The 24,517-nt window shown below is 39.5% G+C and overlaps 1 protein-coding gene across 8 annotated transcripts in view; it reads left to right on the top strand.

The window, feature by feature from the left end:
* The window catches only part of LOC5576734 (myb-like protein A), a 571,099-nt gene extending 547,039 nt beyond the window's left edge, over positions 1-24,060 (top strand). For all 8 annotated transcript variants that reach the window (XM_021837660.1, XM_021837661.1, XM_021837662.1 and 5 more), the window contains 2 exons: positions 18,006-18,306; positions 21,989-24,060. In XM_021837660.1, the coding sequence (XP_021693352.1) occupies positions 18,006-18,306; positions 21,989-22,144 (457 nt within the window). In that variant the 3' untranslated portion in view covers positions 22,145-24,060. The remainder of the gene's footprint in view (positions 1-18,005; positions 18,307-21,988) is intronic.
* The last annotated feature ends 457 nt before the right edge of the window (positions 24,061-24,517 follow it).

A 24,517-nucleotide genomic window follows, 5' to 3' on the forward strand; every position in this document is an offset into this window, starting at 1 on the left:
GTTATCGGAATTAACCAGACAAATCATTCCACGAACTAAGAATGGCCATGCAGCACTACCCTTAATTTTGAGAAAGAGCCCATTTAATCTGTCTTACCTCAATAAGTTCAGCTCCACTCCTGGTGGTGCCCATCCGTCAATTCCTTTAAGTTTCAATCAATTTTAATCCTCCGGAACCTAATTTTGGTTTCCCGAAATCTACTGAGATCTGGCCAAGCGACTGTTTTCGACCGCTATTTTTGACTCATTAGAAAGAACTCTTCATCCTTCATCGTAATATGTTACGAAAATCTATTAAATTTCATGTAATAAAGCAAAGAGAAAATCCACTAATAGAAATCGATCACTACAGATACGCCTGTATGATACTAAACACAAGATTTCGTATGTTCCACTGTGTAATAATACATGATAGAGTACCCAGTAAACACACCGTCATACATGATGTGATATAAGAGTACAAATGTGGAGGCGATATACGTACATCTTGCATGCAGCCTTATGGCGCATGTAGGTATATCGCCTCCACATTTGCACTCTTATGCGCTATTGTATACGAGTTTGTGCTTACTGGGTACAAGCGTGTGCTAGGATGCTGTGTAAGATTATCGATTTCTTTTCATCGATCCTATATTGTGCTAATAAAGGTGGCAAAATGCAAGTTTCTTGGCATGTTTTCTTTTCAGGAAGCAATTTTGCATGCTGAAGTAAAAATATGTCAATAATCTAGCATCTTGTCACCTTAATTCACACAAGAGATAATCGATAAAGAGAGGATCGATGAAGAGAAATCAATCATTTTATATTCGCCCTAATTCTATGATACATTTTAGCTATCCTCAATCGTACAGCATTAAAACATGATAAGAAAAGTAAATTTTCAGTAGTAATGCGAAGCGAGCAATGTCTTCATCATAATTAGATAAGTTAAGTAATTGAGCTAGATATTCGGTTTCTTCAAAACATTCTTAAGAAGTTCCGTCAAGGACTTTCTTTTGGAATTTTTCCTCAGATTTCACCACATTTTTTTCGAGAAATCCTCCAAAAATCAAGCAGTTTATCAGGGATTCTTTCAGGAATTCCTACTGTAATTTTGTTCCAGAAAATTTCCAGCAATTCTACCACCAACTTTAACCCTTTGGGGCCGGCGCGGTCGTATATGACCGCAGTACAAAAAAGGCTGTAAAAAAAAGAACCAATGAACAAATGTATATACTGTATTCGGCAAAGTTGTCCCAAATATAATCTTTTATCAGAGAAAAATATGAAGTATATGCCTTTATGACCTAATTGCCAACATAGAACATCCTGAACATCCTGAAGTTTGGAAAATTGAACTATAAGTACATACGAATGCTGTTTGTGAACATAAATGATGTTCAGGCTAGATAATACAGAATTACTCTTTTAACGAAAACACTATTTCACTTGCTTTGCTATGTCCTGGGATGTTCTAGGACGTCCAAACTGTCCTGAAGCACACTCTTTGAAATCTACAACCGTAACAGTAATTGTTTGGGTTAAAAACAATAACATTACAAATCCAAATAGAATCTACCAACCTCTGAGAATCTCAAGAGCTATTTCAAGTAACGTTTGGGATATTCCAGGCCCTCCAAATTACCCTGGAGTTTAGAACTTCAGGTCTACACTTGTTCCAGTAGTTATTCTCGCTAAACTGAGTGAAGTTATATAATCTACAATGTTTACTGAACCTTGTCACGGATCAAAAGACTACTTCAAGAAACGTTTGAGGTATTCCAGGCCCTCCAAATTACCCTGGAAATCTGAATTTCATGTCTACATTTATTCCAGTAGTATTGCTTGCTAAACTGGGTGAAGTTATATAATCTACCATGTTCACTGAACTTTCGCACGTATCAATAGGATGTTTTAAAGAACGTTTGGAGTATTCCGGGCCCTCCAAATTACCCTGGAGTTCAGAACTTCAGGGCTACACTTATTCCAGAAATTTATCTCGCTAAACTGAGTGCATTTATAAAATCTTTCCTGTTCACTAAACCTTCTCATGCATCAATAGGCTGTTTCAAGGAACGTTTGGGATATTATAGGTGCTCCAAATTACCCTGGAGTTCAGAACTTCAGGTCTACACTTATTCCAGTATTTTTTCTTGCAAAACTGAGTAAAGATATATCACTTACCAAGTTTACTGAACCTTGTCACGGATCAATAGGCTAATTCAAGGAACTTACTTATTTATACTTCCCTGTCAGGGAAAAATTTTAGGTGTATGCTTTAATGTCCTACTTGGCAACCTAGAACATCCTGAACATGCAGAAGTCCGACAAATAGAATAATTAGTATAAAAGTAGCTTAAAATGCCTTTTGTAAATACAATTGATGTTCGTACTTGGTAATACATACCTATTATGTCAAGAAATACGCTGCTTCACATGCCTTTTCATGTCCTGGGATATTCTACGACGTTCAGACTATCCCGAAGCTCAATTCTCGAAATTTCCAGCAGTAGTTGCTTGCGCTAGAAATAATCAGCGATGCCAGATTTCTTTGGAAATCAATCCGTAGACGAAAAGTGATAAGCGGGGGGAGAGATCCCCGGCATTGCAATTCCGTAGATTTCCGTTGGAAAAATCCGTAAACTACCGTAGAATAATGAGAATTTCCGTAGCTTTCTGTAGAAAATATACATTTTCCGTAGAATTATCTTACGGATCCGTAGAAAGTGCTCAATTCCGTAGATCTACGGAAATTTTCGGTCAAATGAAATTCAAATTCATCGTTAAACGCATGTACCATGAGCTTCTCAAGAGTGTTACGTCTGTTTGTCTGTGACAGTACAGTAGTGACGCCTCTACACGGATAGTCGTGTTGCACGATTGCAAAAAAGAAGTAGAGCTCGAGATTTGTATGACGATTACCGGATCTTTTCGTAAAGGAAAGAGTCTTGACTTCCTTGGGCACAGAGTATGGGTGCATGCCTGCCACACGATATATCGATGCAAAAAGGTCATTAGCTGAAAAAGATCTCAGGTAATAAATGTGGAAATGCTAAACTAACACTAAGCTGAGAAGCCAGCTTTCTCCCAGTGGGAGCGATGTGCCAAGAAAAAAGAAGAAGATTCGTCGACAAACACATATATTCAAAACGTGTTTCTACTCGTTTACGCATTTAGACTCTACTGACGTTTTCACAAATTGTTCTCAAACAAAAGGTGAAAAGCAGGGGGGTTGAAAATAGTATATTTTTATGTGACATAATTTATGGATGTTTCCCAATAGATGTCGCTAATTATGACTGGAAACTTCGTCGAATACACCATGTTTCGGAAGTGCTTCGTTTCTTGGTTATTAATTTATTACCACTAAATCCTGACTCTCATCGCGTTGTAGATCTTATGTACTGAACATCCCGACAAGTTAGATAATCTAGAACATTCGAAATGATCTGATAATATTTGCTGAGCACTCAGAAGGTTCAGAATATACGGTAGATTACAGTTCATCACCTTGTATGATGAACAAGGTTGTTATTACAAGCATAGACTTCAAGTTATGAACTCAAGAGCAGTTTGGAAGACCTAGCACCTCCCAAAAAAATATGTGTCATCATTTCTTGTTATGTTTAGCATTTTGAGCACCAAAACTATTGAAAGGCGTTCAAAAAACTGTATAATAGTTCTTGGAAAAAATCAGGCCCCAAAGGGTTAATAGATATATTTGGAATAATGTCGGAATTTGTTGTAAAAGTTGTGCCAGATTTGCTCCCCATACTTTTGGCAGGAAAGTTGACTACGATTTTTTTTTTAATAATTCAAACTACAACATTATGATGAGAAATAAATTTGAAAAGAATTCCTTCCCACAATTCATCGAAGATTTCAGGACTTGTGAGCTCCTTCATCATCAAGACATGCATTCTGTAGCGCAATATTATCAAAGCTATAATGAAGGTACAGAAATACCATGCTAGCAGCGGAAGTAAATTAAGCTAGGAACGCAATTTATTGCTAGGCAAAAATTGCTCCAGAAATTTATAAATATCAACGAGAATTACTACAGGAAATGTTAAGGATTAATGATATAAAATAGGAAAACATTCATAAATAAGTGTCAGTGTTTTTGAAGGATTTTTCTAAATAGTTTAGTAATGACAGAATTCTGATAAAAAAATCAAGGAAATTATGGAACTATTTGGAAAAATAAGATCATACCGTTTTGAAGAAATGGAGAGGGAAAAAAATTTGAAACAACATGACAAAACCAAAATGTTTTTTTAAGACATAATTTGGGGTTGTATAAAAAAATATGTAAGAATCTCAAAAAAAAAAATCTTCTACGCTCTCTTCATAAAAATTCATGATAAACTACTTGGATGAACTAATAGATAACATAACTTGAGAGATGTATAAAGAAATTATTAAGGAAATATCTAAAGGAATGTTTAGAGTACCAAATTTAAAAGTATTGTTGAAAATCTGCACAATAAGAAGTTGGCAAGGAGAGTGAAACATTTCAAATTAAGACGTTTGCTATAATGGACTTTTGACATAATGAGAATCAGATGCTTTCTTCAAAATGCTCTTTGTTTTTGTATTGTAATAAACTTTGTTCATCTTCTGTCATCTTAAATTGTTGACTTTCTTGCAGATTTCTCATTTTTTAAACTCAATTCTCCTCTCTAATTTTTCTGCCTCTTTCCTTTGGGATAAACCCTTCAGGGACTTTCTTTCTCTTTTTCAGAGTATACTTTCATCCAAAGTTCATTTCAAAACCGCAACTAGTAGCAGATGAGTTTCGACCTAAACATGCATCTACCTCCTCGACACCTTATATTAGCGGAAATTCGTAGCCTTTCCGGAATCTTCATCTTCTTGCTGAACTACCTCTTTCCAAAATTATTAGTTAACACTTGGGATATCCAGCTTCCATTCCGAATCCTGATCCCTGTACGCTTGTTTCAAAGGGGCGTTACTGACAATTATAAACCAAATGGGTGAACGGCATGAGTGCAATCAGTTGGTTGCGTAGCTGTTTGAAATACAGCGCAATTTTTAATTTCCATAAATTTTCATCAAATTTAAAGTAAAAATCAAATGGCCTTAATTAAATTCTGAGTACAATTTTCTCAGAGTGACCATTAGCCTCTTGTTTCGCATACCAAACAAACAACATCAGAGGGGATAATCTAAACAACTAATTTCATTTTGGGCACTTGTTATTTGTTGTGTCTATTTGCACATAAATTAGCTAATAACCTATTAATTCGATTAGTTAATGATGATTAAGGTTCATGCCACTGAATTCAGTGCTGACTGGACTCCCCAAAATTGCTTTTTTTTAATATTAGGGGAACTGTACTTCTGGATATTGTAATAGAAATACTTCTTTTTATGCTTCACGCTCATGATACACTTGCTTACCGTTAAAACTGAAATTACCATCAATGTCGGCTGCATCGTCCGGCTTGCATCGTACAGGAATTATTATTGGGTTTTCTCTTGGTTATCTGTGGCAGAGCTGGACACTGCTGGTCAGGTCCTTTACTACTGAACAGGGCAATGTTTCGGAGTATGAACATAATCATCGAAAGCAACTTTTTCTAGGCTACCGAACGCGAAAACAATTCTCGATTACTTTTTCAAATCGACGTTAGTAACTTTCATACGGTTTTGAGAAAATAAATTAGGAAGAATCACACCCTGTATTCTAAAACTGTTTTTAAAATGAATCACTTTTTTAACATTTTTTTTTACCGTGTACATCGCATAAATTTTGCATACAATCAGTTCGCTTCAGCTTTTAGCTTGATGTTCTACTGTGTACCTGTATTTCAGTGTTCAACTCATGAGCTTTTTCTTCTAAACGGCACCCTTTCTTCCGCGCTAAATGCCATGTAATTATCCCTTCAACACCTGTGGCAAATGATGTCGGTGAAAGTTTTATTCGCCCACTCGGGTTGCAAATTGCCATCGCTACAGTAAACTTTCCATTATTCGATATTGAAAGGACCATCGAGTTAGGAATCATTGCAACTGCGGTTCAAGGGACAATCGAGGTAGCCATGAAAACCTAATATTACTACGGCCCTATAACTCTATATCGATGAATGGATGGAATATCGAGTTATGTAGAATAGTCTGTAGCTCAGATGTATGTTTGTGTGTTAATTACACCTCTCCACTGGCAATCGTTCACTTCGCAGCACTTTTAGTTACCACGCTGTATCCATCTATCTCAGTGCCAACTGTGCCAACAAATGAAAGGCAACTGCAGAGACATTCACCATCGTAAAATTCTGCCCTTTACTTAGATAAGCTTCGCTTCCTGTGCGGTATGAACCAATGCACGCGTTCATTCTTTGACGTTTGAGCGGTGCCGTGTTATTTACGTGACCATGGCAACGAATGAATTTGGCACCGCTCAAACGTCAAATTAGTGAACTCGTGCATTGGTCCATAGAGCTTCAAATCCACGTAAACTTCGCGCAAACAAAAGAAGCGCGGACTTCCCCAGGCAAACGTCCTCGCCCAAGAACACCTTCCAAGAAGTGCATCCCGGACATCCAATGTCCAGGTGTTCAACTGCAGAACAGTGCTCCCACTTCCTAAGATGCTTAATTCCGACCAAAGTTGCACAGTCACTGCGGTTAACTCTGTCCCAGACTCCGAACAGCTGTTTCCATAGCACTGTGCTGCCCGCCTACTGTTCAGTCAACCGAGATTGATTTACAACACTGGCGAGGCGGCACGATGATAACACACAAATGTTCGCGCGCGGTTCAGCGAAATGTGGACCAGTGGCGCTATTTTGTGGAACTGTACCTCTTACACCGGACCCATTCAAACATCCAGTAAGCCAATTGGTTGTTGGAAAACATGTTTTTCGCTACGGTTTTCCAGACCCTTGGAGTTTGTTTTGCTGCACTTGTCACAAATGCGTCTCAAAGTTGCCATTGCCCAGATGTAAACAAACCGAAAACGAACAAAACACGCAGCGAAATCCAGGTTCAGTGGGGCGCCACGCACTGCTGTCATGATCGAAAACCAAACAATGCAAACCAGTGGTGCCAACGGCACGGCACGGTGACAAATGGTTGGTGGCGCGGGGTGACGCGACTTAAGGAAGGAAGCACATTTCGCGAGAATTTCGACCGCAGACGTTATCAGTAGCTATCGGTTGAAAGAAGCGAAAGAGGATGTTATGAATACGCGTAAAACGCAATGATATCGAGTGTGTGTGAGTGTCCGTCCATGCAGAGCCAACATGTGTTTTGAAAGTGGAACATTGCTGGGAAACAGAAATGCGAGGAAGAAACCCCTGATTCACACCGTCTGCAGATAGCATCTGTCCGAGTTCGGGGTGAGATCACCAATTTTTCGGACAAATCGTGCGAAAATTTCCCAATTATTCAATTATCAAGTGGTTCGGTTGACGGTTGTTGTCAGGGGAAAAGTTCCATTGGTGGCACCGAGTGACTAATGTGTTCGGTTGACAGCGTGAGCGACAAGCCCTTCCTGGCCGCATGAGATAGTTGGACGAGTTGGGTTGGTGAAATGAAAACAAGATGTTGCTGAGTAACCTTATGTGTAAACAAAGTTGGGGCAACAGAATATGTGTTTGGATTAATTTCCCTGCTATCTGCTGTTTTGCACAGAATAGTTGCTTACTGATTGCAACCACTAGTCTGATGCAACTGACAGCCCTTGTGTCACCACAATGTTCAATGAAGGGCCTTCACTACTTAGACTCTACGTAGCAAAGTGACATATACAGTAGAAATTTTATCCAGCTATTTAGGAACCCTAATGTCCCTAAAACAAATGTAGCTTTCTGGTGGAATTTCATTCGCTAACTGTAACATAAACGTATTCCTCATCATCGTTCTTGCGTTACGTCACTCATCAGCACCTCCTTTTTGTTTTGAGGACTTCGCCGAGAGGATTCTAAAGCGTTTTTGATTATTATTAAGATAGAGCATGAAGGTGTGGGGCCCAGATAGCCGTAGCGGTAAACTCGCAGCTATTCAGCAAGACCAAGCTGAGGGTCGTGGGTTCGAATCCCACCAGTCGAGGATCTTTTCGGGATGGAAATTTTCTCGACTTCCCAAGGCATAGAGTATCTTCGTACCTGCCACACGATATACGCATGCAAAAATGTTCATAGGCATAGTAAGCTCTCAGTTAATAACTGTAGAAGTGTTCATAAGAACACTAAGCTGAGAAGCAGGCTCTGTCCCAGTTGGGACGTAACGCCAGAAAAAGATGAAGGTGTCTGGGTTCGATTCCCGATCGGTTAAGGATCTTTTCGTAATGCTACAATATTGACGATGCTACAATTGACATCTGTATCATCGTACCTGCCATACGATATACAAATGCGACACTTTTTATCATGTTTGACGTTCGCTTAGTCGACAAAAACGCCACAGGGGTTGATCATATCTCCCTTTTTAATACTGGGCTTGTTCCAATATGAGATTTCGGAAGGGACACGGAAATCAGAATACATCCAACATTTGAGTTCAAACCAAAGGATAGTGACAAAATCACAAAAACCGGCAAACAATATTTTTTAGACTCAAACCAACGAGAAGTATTTAAAAATTGAGTAAACATTGTTTTTCAGGCTTAAATTTATGCTTTTGGTACTAAAATTGGGACAGAGTTTATCGACCCTATTGAGCATTTTCACATTTATAAATCACAATATACTCTATGCCCTGATACGTCGAAACATTTTCAAGCCCAAGAAGATTCTGGACCAGACCGGGATTTGAAGTTAATCGATTTGATAGAAAATAAAATACTTTGTCAATATTTCAATGCAAATTTTCAAATACTCCATTGAAGGTCTTTTGAAAGTTCTTTTAGTTAAAATAGTTCGCAAGTTATTTTTTTTAATTTCCCGATGCATTCGTCTTTTGAAATTGGTCTTATTGATGATTTTTTCAAAGTATTCCTTGCAGATATGCTCTGAACGAATTGTTGTGGAATCCGTGGATGAATTCCACTCACTATTTTTACTCCATGAACTTTCCACTATAACTCCTCAGAAATTCCTTATGTTGTTTTTTTCCTTTTTTTTTGTAGAAATGGTACTGAAGCCCTGCAGAAGTTTTTTGGGTAACTTTTCAAAATTTCATAAATGAAACTGCCGCGTGAAATTTTGTAAAAATTCTGGAAGAATTCCAAGGACATTCCTGGGAAAACAGAAAAAAAAACCTTAGTAAAAAATTTCGTAAAGAATCACAATAGAGATTCCTGCTGGGAATCCCTGAGAATTAAGCGATTCTAACCCAACTCTTTCACAGTTCCTTCATCTATGCCTCTACAGGTTTCTTCTTATGGGCATAGTCAGGATTTTTATCAAGATAGGACAAGCTCCATTCACGAATTTCGTTAAAAAGCAACTTCTGCACTCTTTTTGTATAAAACGTTAAAATGTGATGGACAACAACAGTGGGCAAGAAGAAATCCTAATCCAATAATTCGGATTGAATGAAGTCAGAAGTTTCAATTAGTAAGGTTTGTATTGATTGGCAATTGCAGCCTAATCTGTTTTTGGACAGGAATATAAAAGACCTCCTTAAAATATATTCCACCAGCATTTTTTCCAAGAATTATTATCCAAAATTTCTACAGCTATCTAGCAGGTATTACCCCACGTTTTTTTAGAATCTCCACAATTCATTATATAAAAATGTATGCCTTTAAATACACAATGCACGAATTATCACTTGTTGCACTTAGTAAACTACTTCGAAGATTTCTAATTTTTCACAAGAGTTCAACTAATGATGCATCAAATCTCTCAACAGATGCTTTCACATGTTTTTTCTTGAATTTCTTCATGTATTACACTCGGAATTCCTCCATGGATTGATTCAGGATTTATTTCAATATATTCTCAGGAATCAGTTCAATTCTTCTAAGTAATTCTTTCAAATTGCATTTAACTTTCTTCTGTGGATATCCTCCTCAAGATACTTTTTTGGAAATGATAACTTTTATGGGACTCTGTCATAAATTTTCCACGATTTTTTCAAAGATTCTTCCATCGATTTCGACAATAATTTTATCGAAAGTTCTTTTAGAGGTATTACTGAGAAAAATACTAAACATTATTCTACTATTTTCTACAAAAGTTCTTCATGGCATACTTTATAAGTTTCTTTCAAAACAACCTACATCAAGAATCGAAGAATTTATTCCAAATCACCAAAATTCGTACAGATAGCAATAAATTACAATAAATTCCGCAAGAGCTCGTTTTGGAAACCTTGTTCAAACTGAAAAAAAAAATTAAATTGAAAAAAAAATTCTACACTAATGTTTTTCACAAATCCGTCCACGTGTTGCTTAGAAATTCCTTTCAAAAATGGGTTCATACTCGACAAATTCCTTCAGAAAGTTATCCAAGGATTTTTCAAGATGTTTTTAGTACCCATCTCAAGCAGAAACTAGTGGAAACCAAGAATCAATATGTAAAACAATCCTTTGAATTCTTAATGCAGCTCACAGACGCTCAGCCAGTTAAGCCAACATTGACTCCGCCAGGTTGAACTTCATGCTGGTGCTATGTTTCACGGTTTGTGATGCTGCTTGACGAACTAACTTGACCGATTTGACGGTTGGTGATGTAGTATGTCAAATTGAAGCTTCGACGTCTCATGAATGCAGTTGGGTGGCAAGTTAAAATGCGTGAATTTACACTACGTCGACGCATGGTAATCTAACAAAGTTTGTTTGTATATATTCCGCTGTCGTTTCCCTATAACCATTAACCTATTTCTTTAGCATATGCACCAGCAGTTCTACCGGTGATTTCATCACAAGTTCATTACGCAAGTTTAATAGGAATTGTACCAGGAATTCCTACGAGGATCCAGGGATTCCATCAGGAGTTTCTTCAGGAATTCCACCTGGAACTCCTCTTGGAATTTCATCAGGAGTTCCTCTAGCAATTCTATGATAAGTTTCTTCAAGGATTCCACCAGGAGTTCCTATAGAGATTCTACCTGGAATTTCTCCAGGGATTCTATCAGGAGTTTCTCTGGGGTTCCATCAGAAGTTCTTCTAGGAATTTCATCTTGAGTTCCTCCAATGATTCCATCAGGAACTCCTCCAGGGATTCCATCAGGAATTCCTCCAGGACTTCTATTAGGAGTTCATATTGGAATTCTATTGGGAGTATGTTAAGGGCTTCCATCAGATTCCTCCTGGGGATTTCATCAGTTCTTCCAGGGTTTCATCAGAAGTTCTTTAAAGAATATCTGAAGGAATTCCTCCAAGGATTCCATCAGAATTTTCTCTAGGAATTCCATCAGGAATATCAAGAGTACCTCTGAGTGATCTTCTGAGGATTTTTTCAGGTGTTCCTCCAGGCATTTCATCAATATTTTCTTCAGAGAATTCACCACTTCCTCCAAAGATTCCATCAGGAGAGATTATATCAGGCATTTCTAGAGGAATTCTATCAGGATTTCTTCTAGGCACATCATAAGTTCCTCTATCGATTTTACCAGGTTTCTTATCAGGAATTGCTCCTAAGATTTAATCGGGAGTTTCTATAGGGATTCCATCAGAAGTTCCTCCATTGATTCCATCTGGAGTTCCTTCAATAATATCTTTAGAAATTCCTCCAAGGATTCCATCAAGAGTTCCTCCAAGGATTCCATCAGGATTTCTTATAGGGATTCTATCAAGAGTACCTTAAGGGCTCCCATCAGAGTTCTCCTGGAGATTTCATCAGGAGTTCCTTCAGGAATTCCAGCAAGAGTTCCTTCAGAAATTTCACCTGGAATTCCTCCAGAGATTATATCAGGAGTTCCTCCTGGAGATTGCATCCGGTGTTCCTCGAGGAATTCCATCAAAAGTTCCTCCGATATTTTCATCAGGAGTTCCTTCAAAAATATCTCTAAAAATTCCTCCAAGGATTCTATCACGAGTTCCTCCAGGGATTCCATCAGGAGTTTATAAAGGGATTCTTTCAGGAGTACCTCTGAGAGTTCTTCTGAGGATTTCACAAGGAGTTCCAATCTCTGGAGGCATACTTGGAGGCAGTCTTGGAGTAAGCTCTGAAAAATTATTGAAGAAATCACTTGAGATATTTTTTTGGATTGAGAAGAGAAACCTTTAAAGGAATCCCTGGAAGAATGCCATCTGAAGGTATGCTGGAATGATTCATAGAGGAAACCTTCGATAATCCTAACAATATTTGGTGGAATTTCTCAGGATGATCAAAATATGTTGTAAAAATTCCAGAATGAAAGTTAGTACAGTTACTGTAAGAATTACTGAGAATTTTTTCGAGTTCTCAGAGGTATCTTTGAACAGATTTTTGTTCAGTATAAGGTTAAATTTCATAGAGGATTCCCAAAGAAAATAACAGGTGAAGGATTTTAATAGCGATGATATATATTATCAAGAACATTTCCTTAAAGGATATTTTGGAGAATAAATTAAGATATCTACAGAAAAATAATTGTTTTTTTTTACAATGAAAAAATAAAAACTCCCCAAGTGATTTCTAAAATTATATAATCCCTTATTGAGCTCCGGGTGTAACTACTGACCAAGCTCAAGAGAGATTGAAAGAGAAATCCCTTTAAAATATGTAGAATAATCCCTACGGTGCAATTTAAGACGAATACTTGGAGGAATACCTATTAACTTCCAGCCAGGTCTTTGCTAGAACACTTGAAACAATAGGGTCCTAAATCCTTGTCCCAATTTTAGTACTAAACGTTTAAGTTTTGACTAGAAACTAAATTTTTAAATGTTTTCCATTCGTTTGAGCACAAAAAAAACATTATTTTCCGGTTTCTGACCTTGGTTTAAAATCAATTTTTTGTGTATTTTGTTTTCCGTGTCCCTTCCGAATTTTCAGATAGGAACAACCCCAGTGTTAGAAAGTTGAATCCCTGTAGCATTTTTGTCGACTAAATGACCGGCAAACAATATAAAATGTGTAAAAGTTCAAGTTTTGACCCATTTTTAAGGCGAAGTAGGCCGTCATTGACATTTGTACAAGGCCTTGATGAGTGTTGCTAGTTCATCCCGTGGTTTAGAATTAAAGAAAATCAGATGGTTTAGCACGGACATTATGGCTGCCAAAATGAATGACGGGCTTAAGCCCGTATGAAGTTCAAATATAATTTCGCCGTTATTTGAGCAAGAAATGTTTCCAAAGTAAGTAGTAGCAAGAACAAGCTCTATCGTGTTATTCATTAAAATAGTTGTAGGACCCCATTGATGGAATATTTCAAAAATACCTTGAGGTACTGCTTACGATTGGTTGGAGAAATTAGAGGTACTCCGAGAAACGTTTACTGGAAATGTACCCTGGAGTGATTATTGAATAAAGTCCTTGAAAAATCGGAAGAAAAACATCTAGGTAAATCCCAGGCAGAACTCTTCTTCGAAGAATTGCTTGATGAATTCATGTAAAGATAACTAGGCAGATCCTTATCGTGTGAACTCCATATTAGCAAACGTCGAATGCCAAAACATAGAAAGGACAACATGTCAAAGGAACAAACCAACGAAACAACAAAACGTCGAAAGAAGAATTGCAAAAGGAACGAAAATTTCCTTGAAGAATGATTCTCTTTCCGAAAAAATAAATAATTTGACGTTTTTTCGTTTCGACGTTTTGTCCCTTTGGAAGTATTGGGATTCGACGTTTTGGCATTCGACGGTTTGTCTTTCGACGTTTTATCTTTCGACATTTTGTCCTCAAACCGTCTAAATCTAGGTAATAATGCGTTATCGAACAGGAAAACTATGCTAAAACTAAAATTTGTTAATTCTAACAAAAATTGCCGTTTTGTGATAGGGAGCTTCCTGTATATCTAAATAATTGTAACATTTAGCTTTTGACAAACATAAAGAGATAATTTGACTTAACTTACAATTTTATGCATTGCTTAATTAAATTTTTTGTTTTATGAAGAGAGCTTTCGGTATATTTTTTTTTAAATTGATATGTAGTTTGAAACATTATTCAAATGAGAGAGATTGTCATTGAATTCAATGGTTTGATGAGACAACAGGGAAATATTTTCAGCCTCTGGAAGAAGCTTTCTCAGCTTCTGGGGTAAGTTTTCTCAGCTTCTAGGAAAAGCATTCTCAGCTTCTGCTGGGATAACTTTCTCAGCTTCTGGGAGAAGCTTTCTCAGCTTCTGGGAAAAGCTTACTCAGCTTCGGGGAGAAGCTTTCTCATTATCTGAAAGAAGCTTTCGCAGCTTTTAGGAGAAGCTTTCTCGGTTACTGAGAGAAGCTTTCTCAGCTTCTAGGAGAAGTTTTTAGAAGAAGCTCTCTCAGCTTCTGAAACAAGCTTTCCCAGCTTCAGGGAGAAACTGTCTTAGCTTCTGGGAAAAGGTTTCTCAGCTTCTGGTAGAAGCTTTCTCATCTTCTGAGAGAAGCTTTTTTGAGACGCTTTTGCAGCTCTTGGGAGAAGCTTTCTCAGCTTCTGAGAGAAGATTTCTCAGCTTCTGGGAGAAGCTTTCTCAGCTACTGGGAGAAGCTGTCTTAGCTTCAAGGAGAAAGTTTCTCAGCTTCTGCGAGAAGCTTTCTCAGCTTCTGGAAGAAGCTTACTCTGCTTCTGTAAGGAGCTTTGTCAGCCTATGGAGCAAGCTCTCTCAGGTTCTGGAATGAGCTTTCTTAACATCTAGAAGAAGCTTTTTCAGCTTCTTGGAGAAACTTTCTCAGCTTTTGGGAAAAGCTTTGACAGATTCGGGGAGAAGCATTCTCAGATTCTGCGAGATGCTTTCTCAGCTTCTGGGAGAAGCTTTCTCAGCTTGTAGGAGAAACCTTCTCAGCTTCTGGGATAAGGTTTCTCAGCTTCTGGTAGAACCTTTGGCAGCTTCCGGTAGAAGCTTTTTCAACTCAGAATTTTCTGCTTAGTAAGAAGTTGTTTGTTCAAAAGTGCTCGACTTTCGGTGTAATAAAAGGAATTTGAGATTGTATTTTTTAAAAGCGTTTGGAAATGATTAATCACAACTTTAAACTGTTCATTAACCTTAGCATTGAAGCAGCTCGAATTCGTTTAAAGGGTTGTGGTTCGAGCAAACATATCTGATTCAGGCGAACTTTTGCATATTACTCGAATTACTCAAAAAACTAAATAGACCGTAAAAAAACAATGATGCAATTTTTCGAACAAAACAGTAATGGTCGTAACAGTAAAAAACCTTCTGAATCACATCGATCGTTTATCCGATGATGGTGCACGTTTTTCGGTGAGATCACCCGCTTTTCGACAATCCGTGCGAAAAACTCGTTATCAGTTAATTAACAAGTCTTCTCCGGAGCGGAAAGCCGTGTGTTGCCCACAAGTGCTACGTGCTCCGAAAGCGAAGCTCCTGGAGCTGGACTGACTAATTAACGGCAACAAAACTCTGGTTGTTTTTCCTACGGCTTTGGGGAACAAACAACAAGGGGGCCGGACCCTTCTTAGCTCACTGATGGCGTCGAGCTGGACCGAACGTCATAACAGGATGTTTTTGATCGTCTGTTTGTACCTTCCAAGACAAGCGAATAAACAAATCTCATCCGATGGGTGAGTTTGCAACAGTAGCTTCTGAATGAGTTGGGAAATTCGCCAAATCATCGAAGATAAAGAGATAAAGTGATACCACGGTGACTTAGGAGATCTTTTGCGGAAATATCCAGCTAGAACCGCTCGAATCCAAATGCTCTTGACCTCCTGACCAGAAATTTGACGTCAAAACTCGTTAGATTATGTGTAATCCGGTAGGATTACCCATCCTTCCGCGTAATTTCACGCAAAACATCCGATCAAAACAATGGATCGAAAGTTCAGCGCGTAATCGACCCAGTCCGGGATTTTGCTCTCGCTGATAACAGGGACCGAATTCCGCGCAGCGGATTAGTGGTTGAAAACCACGCCCCCTGTCTTGGAGATAACCTCCGAATTCTTCGAGTAGCTGCGTAATTCGGTTGGATATAACTCTGAATTTAATCTATTCGTTTTTTTTCGAGTGAGAGGATTCAACTTATCATCAATGTCGATCAACTGCTCGAAACATCAAAACGAAAGGCTACTTTCACTGTCCAATTACTATTCCATTCAGTGTGCAAGAGAATACTTTCGCGACTCTCAGCTTTGTCAGCGAAGGGGGTAATAAAATGTAATCGACTTGGCAACGTTTCACTTTGACTGCCGATTATCTCAGTCGAGAGTGCCAAGCGGTTGATTTGTTTGCAAACATTACGTCCCATTTTTCTCACCGAGATTTCCCGGCATCCAGATTCGGATTCCGGTAGCTGACCTTGTCCTAGTCCGGTTATGGGCCCATTCCCTGCATGACTCACCAACCGGTGCACCGGTGTGTGCTGCGGTGATTGCCGTGTTGTCAGGTTCAGCGGGAAAAACGCAATCCAAGCAATCAAGCCGGATTTAATAGGGTAACGACTGTTTATTTCGTTATTAAACGCTAACAGTTGGCGCCAGCGGCAAAAAGTACAGACAACAACTTTTAGAACATTCAGTTTCTTTTACTGGCCGCCGAGCGACGACACTGTTGTTTATATTCCACCCACTAATCGCGCTACGCTGGATTCTCAAATTTCTCAAACTTTCAACACAAGCGCATGGAAGAATGGTAGTCGGAGAACTGTCAAAACGTATGGAAAATAATGAAAAACGTAAATTACTTGAAATTAGGAAACTAGATCAAAAAAGTAGTGATTAGAAATCAAGTGTTAAGTGAATACATAACTTTTTGTGTTTAGTTCATCTTCCGTGGTGCTTTCTTTGCTTCAGGATTTTGTTTTTACTACCACTGAAAAAGAGCCATCTATTGCCTTTTCAGTTTTGAATATCGCCCTATTCCACCCTTAATCGCATCGCTTCGCTGCTATCATTGTGCGGCGGTGACTACTAGATGCGACAGGGGTGTGGGATGCACGCGGTCCCGTCTCCGTTTTCTCGATTTTCCATGCAACGTGAATCGGATATCGTTATGCGCCCGAGCCCCGAGCGAGCGATTCACGACCAACGTCAGTCGGTGAAATGGAAGATCGAATCGAATGGAAATTACTGGGTATTGTTGTTTGACCCTTCTCCACCCCTGTAACAACTAATGCGTCCGTTGCGGGCGTAACAAACAGACGAACGAACGAACGCAACAGTGACGTTTCAAAACAAACGTATTTTTCGAGCTGTTTGTTTGCGTGTGTAAAGCGCGCAGGCAAACATCTGTTCGTGTCTCGGTGTGCGAAGCGGCAGCGGCAGCGACAACGACGACGACTGCTCGTTTGCGTGACGTCGCCGCTCCGAGCCGAGTCGGTGGTTCGGTTCGTTCGTGCCAATATATAAAACGAGCGCGCCGAACCCAACCCGAATCAAGTTGAGTTTTAGCCGTTGAAGCTAGCAGTTGTCGTTCTCGTTCAAGAAGAAATATTCTTCTACTCGCGCTCTCGTTTAGCCAAAAACTTCCGCGCTGCTAGAATTGTTTGAACCTGCCTAGAAGGAGAGTTCGGTTTGTGATTACAAAAGGAAAAGTGGGAATCGGAAACATACAAAAGTTTTTGGGAGCTGATACAGCGTGAAGTGAGGAGAAATTCGGTGAAATTATTATCGATCGGAGGCAGCTTTTCTTCCCGCGAGTTTCAGTCGGAAGAGAAGAGTGTTGTTGGAGATCGACATCGAATCGAAAATGGTTGAAAAACACTGATAGTTAGAAGTGCAACGTGAAGAGGAGGAAAATTCACTTCGATCGCTCTAGTCAAGCAAACATTTCCAAGTGATTGTGCTTTAATTTCGTTGCGGAAGTCAAACTTCCCAAGGGAATACAGTATTGTGATACGTATATAATCGAAAGAGAGTTGTGCCAATTGTTGCACCGTACTAGAACCAAAGATTTAGAATCTGTGGCGCCTCGCCTGCCCCCAAAACCGACGTGTACCTGTGATAATCAATCGCTCGCCAAAATTAACAAGCTCAAGAAAATGGTTGGCAGTAACGGAACCCTAATGACCATGCGTCTTGTCCGCAGCAAACTGAGAAAGCGCGAAGAATCGTCCGTGAGTCCAGTGACGGCGACCAACGTGGAAGCTGCGCCACCGTCGTCGAACCACAATCATCATAATCATCATCAGAACAACAACAACAGCAGCAGCACCAACAACCATCATCACAACAATCATCATAGCAGTAGTAATAACCACAGCAGTCAGCTGGAGAACGGCTACTCCGTGCCAACTCCGGTGGCGTTCCGGCAAAGCCCGTCCAGTGTGTGGGTGTTTCCTCCGCTACCGCCGCAGCCTAACCTGTACCACTACAACGCCAATAGTCAAGTAAGTAGCACCTTTGATTTTTCTTCCTGAACCCCAAAAACCTCGAATTCCCATCATTAAAACCCGAAGGAGATGAAACCTTATTCAGGGACCCCTGAGGGAACGGATGAGAACCAGACGGCCAAAGAGGAGACGCCGCGCGGTCAGCATTGCGGTTCAGTGCACCCGTTCTGCCGTTGAACTCTTCTCAGCCGTCCGGTTACTCCGGCAAGGAAGGCGGCCAGGAATGGTGCGCGCAGACGGCAATGGGTTGAATGAATTCCTGTTTTCCACTTTGTTCGCCCTTTTAGCCGCCGTCCGTTGCTACCAGCCAGTAACTTGCAATGCTCTCTTTGGTCTGGATCCAATCAATTTTTTATGAGAACTGTGCTTCGGATTGCGAAGGAACAAAGAACGAATGGGGGTTGGTAAGAAATTGTTGAATTCGAGCAGTTGGGAATGATTTGAAATCTATTTGTATCCCTTGTGGTGGATAGAAATAGATTTCAACGTTACTCTATTGGTTTTAATGTCCTTCATAATCGGAAAAAGGCTTTTTCCATGTCTCAAATCCAGAAAGTGCTCGAAATCGGTTCACTGATCAAAATATGTCAATTGATTCAACAACCGCTTCAGATTGACGATCATTTTGCAAGATAAGGCCAATTATACACCAAATTTTTATACTTTTGTGCAAATTGAACTTCATTTCAACTTAGAATTAAATTAGAATGTCAATAAAAGTTGAAAGCAAATTCAATTCCTTTCATTTGAGTAGTTGAAAATGCTGATATTGAATCTTTGACCGCCTTTCTGATAGTCAAACGTTGCATTATCGATTTCAGAATGGCTTTCGACTAGAAGGTAATATTTTTCGAATTACAAATGTCAAACTGCTCGAATTTGGTTTGCTGTTTCAAATGTGTCCATTATTGCAAAAAAAAAATCTATTGACGAGCATTTTACAAGATTGGTTCGATTCGATTCATTATGCTATTGTACAAATTGAACTCTAACTAGATTTTGAATTATAGAAAGTGCATTAAGATCTGCTTCAAGGTAAATTTTGAAATGTTTAAACTTCTTGTCTTTAAAACGATTTCTAAGTTTTACATTCGAGCAGTTGGAAATGTGAATAAGGAATCTTTTCCAATTATTTAAATGGTTTTTGACAGGAAGCTGATATTTTTCTAATTTTAAATGTTAAAACTGCTTGAATTTAGTTTTCTGATAGAAATTCAATTGAAGATTGTTTCACAAGTTAGGTTCGATGTTATATGCACAATATCAACTTAAATTTGGGTTTGACATTCAGATCTGCTCTATGGCAAATTATGATATGTTTAAACTGCTTGTCTTGTTTTCAAAACAGACGCTAGTTGCCAAAGTTGTTCTTGTCTTGGCTGTTATAACCGATTGTTTGCGGCTGTCGTTGTCATGCGATGTGATCCATGACGGAAAATTGATTTCCTCGCTTTTCAAATACCAGAGCTGCTCGAAGTTTGTTGGCTGATCAAAATATGTCGTTATATCAAGCTTCGACTGTAAAACGACTCAAGCCAAACGTCAAATCGACTGATCCCTACCAGAAAGAGAAGCTGTTTGCGGCAGTCATTAATGCTTTCAAAAAGCTGGATTCAAAACGAGCAGATTTTAAGATATTATTGAAAAAAAACGCAACCCTGATTGAAAAGGCATTTATTTGCTTGAATGTATTAGAATTCGAGCAGATTTGCATTCTTTTACTGTTTCTTAAGTTTACTGTAACGTTTGTAAACGGAATGTGACTAATTTCAACGAATGAACTCTTAAAAATAATCTAAAACTGATTTACGTATTTTGAACTTTTCAATTCCGCCATTGATGGTTATCTTTTGATCGGCATGCGTTTTTGACTACCATTTGCAGTTGAAATACGCGTATCTGTCAAAAGACAAACGTTTAGGACGGATTTGAAAGTTGCAAAATACTTAAATCCATTCTTGAGTCTCTTTGCTAGTGATTCTGTTTAGAGAGCTAGAAAATATGTAAAGGAGTTCAAACGAATCCCAAACAAAACAGCTGCTCGAAAACATAACAAACAGCTCGAATTGGCTTTTTGAGTCAAAATTGACTCAATCTCCCCTAATTTCAATCGAAATCCATCCAACTGACATTAAAATGAATGAAATCCCCCTACCAAACACCGATCGGAACAATCCGACAATCGGTGAAACCGCCACCAAATCGAATAGTTTTTACCTAGCTCTAGCCTCCGAGAAGAGCATGAGTTGTTATTTTTGGGAACATGGCAAGCAAACTTTGCGCCCGCTTGGCAACCGACAGAGCAAGCGTGATTTTTTTCTCGTTTCCCTCTGGTGAGATGCTACTAAAGAAAAGATTTGGGTCGATGTACGGCAGCGGCAGCGGCAACGATCAGAAAGCGCGCGGCAGGGCTGTCTAGAGCGCCAAGGGGCACGCGGGTTAAGGTGCTACCGTGTATTTTTAAATGGCAGCATCTTAGGCCCTGTACTTTCGCGTGCACACCCTTGCAGCTTTATAATTATGCAAAGTGGCGGTACTGGCGGCAGTTTGTGAAGCGAGGATTTTCCTCGTAAATATGAGCCTGCGGCTGTCAGCGTTAATAAGCATATGCTAACGCTTCAGGAAGCGCCGTCGCCACCACCACAAACGCAAACGCATTAATTCTAGTCAGTCAGAATCATTTTACATGCAAGACGGGCGGCCAGAGACTCTTTGTCTCCAATTCGTTGAGAACAATGGATCAAATGGACGCGCCTCCAGCAGTAATTCATCAGGAAACACCGAAGCCATCAAATTGATTGCGAACTGTCAAAAAACTGGCTCGTTTTGGCGATGAGCTAATAAAAACGACTCCGTGCGCACTCGTTCTGCGAGTGAGTATGCCACGAGGTCGTCTGCTGGGGACGGCTCATTATCACTTCGATGTGTGTAAATTGATCAGGGTTTTGCCGGTTTCCTTCTCGTTCAGCTTCGCCATCATCTGTTGCCAATCGTATTTCGAGCGGCAAACAGACACCCCAATTGCACAACGGAACCGAAGGCAGATGAAAGCCGCTTGCGCTCATCCGTTGCAAAAACAAAGTCATGTGACATCGTCGGAAAGGACGCAGCCATTTGGCATATTATGTCGGTTGCTTGGATTCCTATTGGATCCTTTGATTCTGATAGCACAAAGCAAAAACCAAAGGCAGGCACGATCTCAGATCGTCCAATCGTGATAGAATGCCTCTTCTGACTTGCCGAATGACGAAGGCATTTTCAGAAAATCCCTGAATCACCTCTTATTAGAAGTGACGTTGCACTAGACACACTCGAACTGCAGCTGGAAGCGAGCAAGTGTGATCTAATGCCACGCGTCTAGCTTGCCAGACTTCGACTTTGATGAGGAAGAGCTTGTGGATGGACAGACAGCAGTGTAGCGTGCTTACTGCATGCTTCCTCTGAAATTCGTTTCCAATTAGAAATATGAGCAGCCTCATTTCCAATGCATCCTAACGTACACAATGACCCTGATAATTTGATCAATAATTTCTAGTCTCTTCACACAGTTCAAATGCTGTCAGTTTGACAGCAGTGTTGCCAGATTCTCTCATTCTCCCATCATCCCCTTCAATGTTTCCAAATCTTCATCAAAAAACGCAACTAATCCCCGTCTTTCCCCCCCTTCTCTTTCTTCCAGGACGCGTTAGTACACAACGAGAAGACCGGCTTCAAGGGACTGAAGCGACAACTGTCGGGCCGCTTCAAGCGGTTGGTGTCGCGAAAATCGCACGAACCCGCCCCGGCGATACCGCCCGAGCTGAAGCCCCAGCTGAAGACCATCTACGTTTATTAATAATAACACAAAACACAAAAAGAGAAGCACCAGCAGACGTTTACTAAGCTACTATAACACTTTACTTTAAGAGGACGGATATTTGTAGACAGTACTAACTATATTAGAGATCAGTTCATTTTTTTTTCGATATATTTCGAGTAGGAGCGTACTGCTAATTGTGAGATTAGTGTTCGAGGTTTCTATCCTGGGATTTTTTTGATTTTATGTTCAAGATTGAGAACGATTGAGAGGAAGAGTTCATGCGAGTGAGAATAAGTGATAGATTTTCTTATACGAGTGATAGGGACCCATTTTTCCAGGATTTCAAATTTCCTATGACCAAGATTTCAAATTTTTGTACCACGAAGAAAAAAAACGAAGGTTGATATTAAAATCAGATTTTTTTTATGAGAAGAATGTTTTCCGTTTGTACTCTTCACAGTTTTCGGAGGCTCCAACGCCAACCACACACAATTGATATTGATCCGCCATTCCAGTTTGTCGATTTTTGTAGGGAGTGACTAGCCCGTCTAGTGCACTAATGTCCAGGAGAACCGCGAAGCTTAACGATACAGAAGTAATTATTATTATTAGTAAACCTAGAAGAAGACTGACACACACATGAAATCCATTTTTTGTTTTGTTAGGCATGCGAAGGGACAACGTTAACATATAACATACATACAAACACAAATGAGAGGAGAGCCAATCGCGCTCAGCCGCTCTGAAGGCTCCCTTCTTTCAGAGACTGGATTCGAGCGTCTGTGTTAAACAATTTCATGTAGTTCTGCTAGATTTCTGTATTTTTTCCTATACCAACCACAAAGAACAGAAAGTATTTCCATCTTTTCTACTCTTTAATTTAACGTAGCGAAATATGTTTTCATTAGAAAAGAATGCTTCAACATAACTAAATTAGATAAAAAAAAAGAAAACAAATCAAAACAAGAGCAATATAAGCAAATTTTTCTAGTGTATTAAAAGCATGAACAGCAGAACGAACACAGCCTCACGGCACCTAACGCTAGCGAAAGATATTTATTATTTTATCGTGTAGTCAATCAGCTCCACTCCCATATTGTGTTTAGGCAGCTCAAAATACTTAGAATCAACCCATCAAAACTGCATTCAAAGCCGAAAACGACAATTATATTGATGATTATGATGATGATGATGATTATAATTCTTAAAATGCGCACACTTCCACCTTAATGAACTAAATTCAGGACAAACCATGCGCAAAGAACAAAGAAAACACATTGTGTAGCATAGTAGCTAAAGAAAATCAAAAAACAAAAATCCTGCGTTGCTTAGAGATCCAAACAAAACGCGCCATTTTGTTGTGTTGAAACGTCAACACACGAACACACAGGAAAACAAAAAAAAAATATCTGAGATGAAAATAGGCTATTTAGGTGATTGTAGGCGAAGAACATTAAGAAGAAAACTCGGAGAGCAGGAAAGTTCACTCACATTGAGTGCCGCCAAAACTGAAAACTGAATCCCCACACAAACACACCATTAGCAACACGGAAAAACAAACACCCCCACAAACACACAAGCACACAGTTTCACAGAGGCAGAGAGAGAGAGAGTAACACCAGGAAGAAGGCCATGGAGAAAGTCATCACCGCCCTTCTCGGCGGGTCGCAGTTCCCGGGGTGGGACCGACACAATAGAGTCCCGCCTAGCCTCAAGGATCAGGTGACCCGCGGGAGGGTTTGGGAAAGGGTGATGGGTTGCACCTGGCACAGTGGCACCACGCGATAGCCGTAGTGCAGAGGAAGAGAGCTAAGGTCCTCTCTTAGAATCGGTGTACTTTGGGGTGTGCAAGATTTACTGCAAGGAAATCAACAAGAACAACAGCTAACAGGGCAGAATACAGTTGTACGGAAATTGTAATTTAAATAAATGCGATAATTTAAAAAAGAGAACATGGTTCGTTGGACGCTTGGTGCGAAGTGATTTATCACAAGATCCTTATTAGTTTAGTAAGGTAACTTTTCCAAATGAGTGCGATCACGCCAGATCTCCAGCATTATTGAAAATCTATAGCGGTTTTTGTAGGATTTAGTCTTCGAAATCATTAAAAAGGTATGGAGTAGAGAAATTTATGAACATTGATAGTACACTTAACCCGTATAGGCCTGAGTAAAAGCAAAAATACTGAAACCTCCACCGCTCAGCGAATTCTTAACGGATTCAAATGATTTTTTGTCAGTTTACTGGCCCACATAACTAATTTCCAGAAGTGGCCAGAGGAACTCGGAAATATTCCTGTGGCCGGATTTATTCCGGAGGGTCACTGGGTCATGTCTGGTAATAAAGGGCTATTTTTTGGGACATGTCAAGTTACCTTTATTTATTTCCGATGGCAATCATTTTAATTTG

The sequence above is a fragment of the Aedes aegypti genome, chromosome 1 (assembly GCF_002204515.2).
Source record: "Aedes aegypti strain LVP_AGWG chromosome 1, AaegL5.0 Primary Assembly, whole genome shotgun sequence".
NCBI classification, from domain to species: Eukaryota; Metazoa; Arthropoda; class Insecta; order Diptera; family Culicidae; genus Aedes; species Aedes aegypti.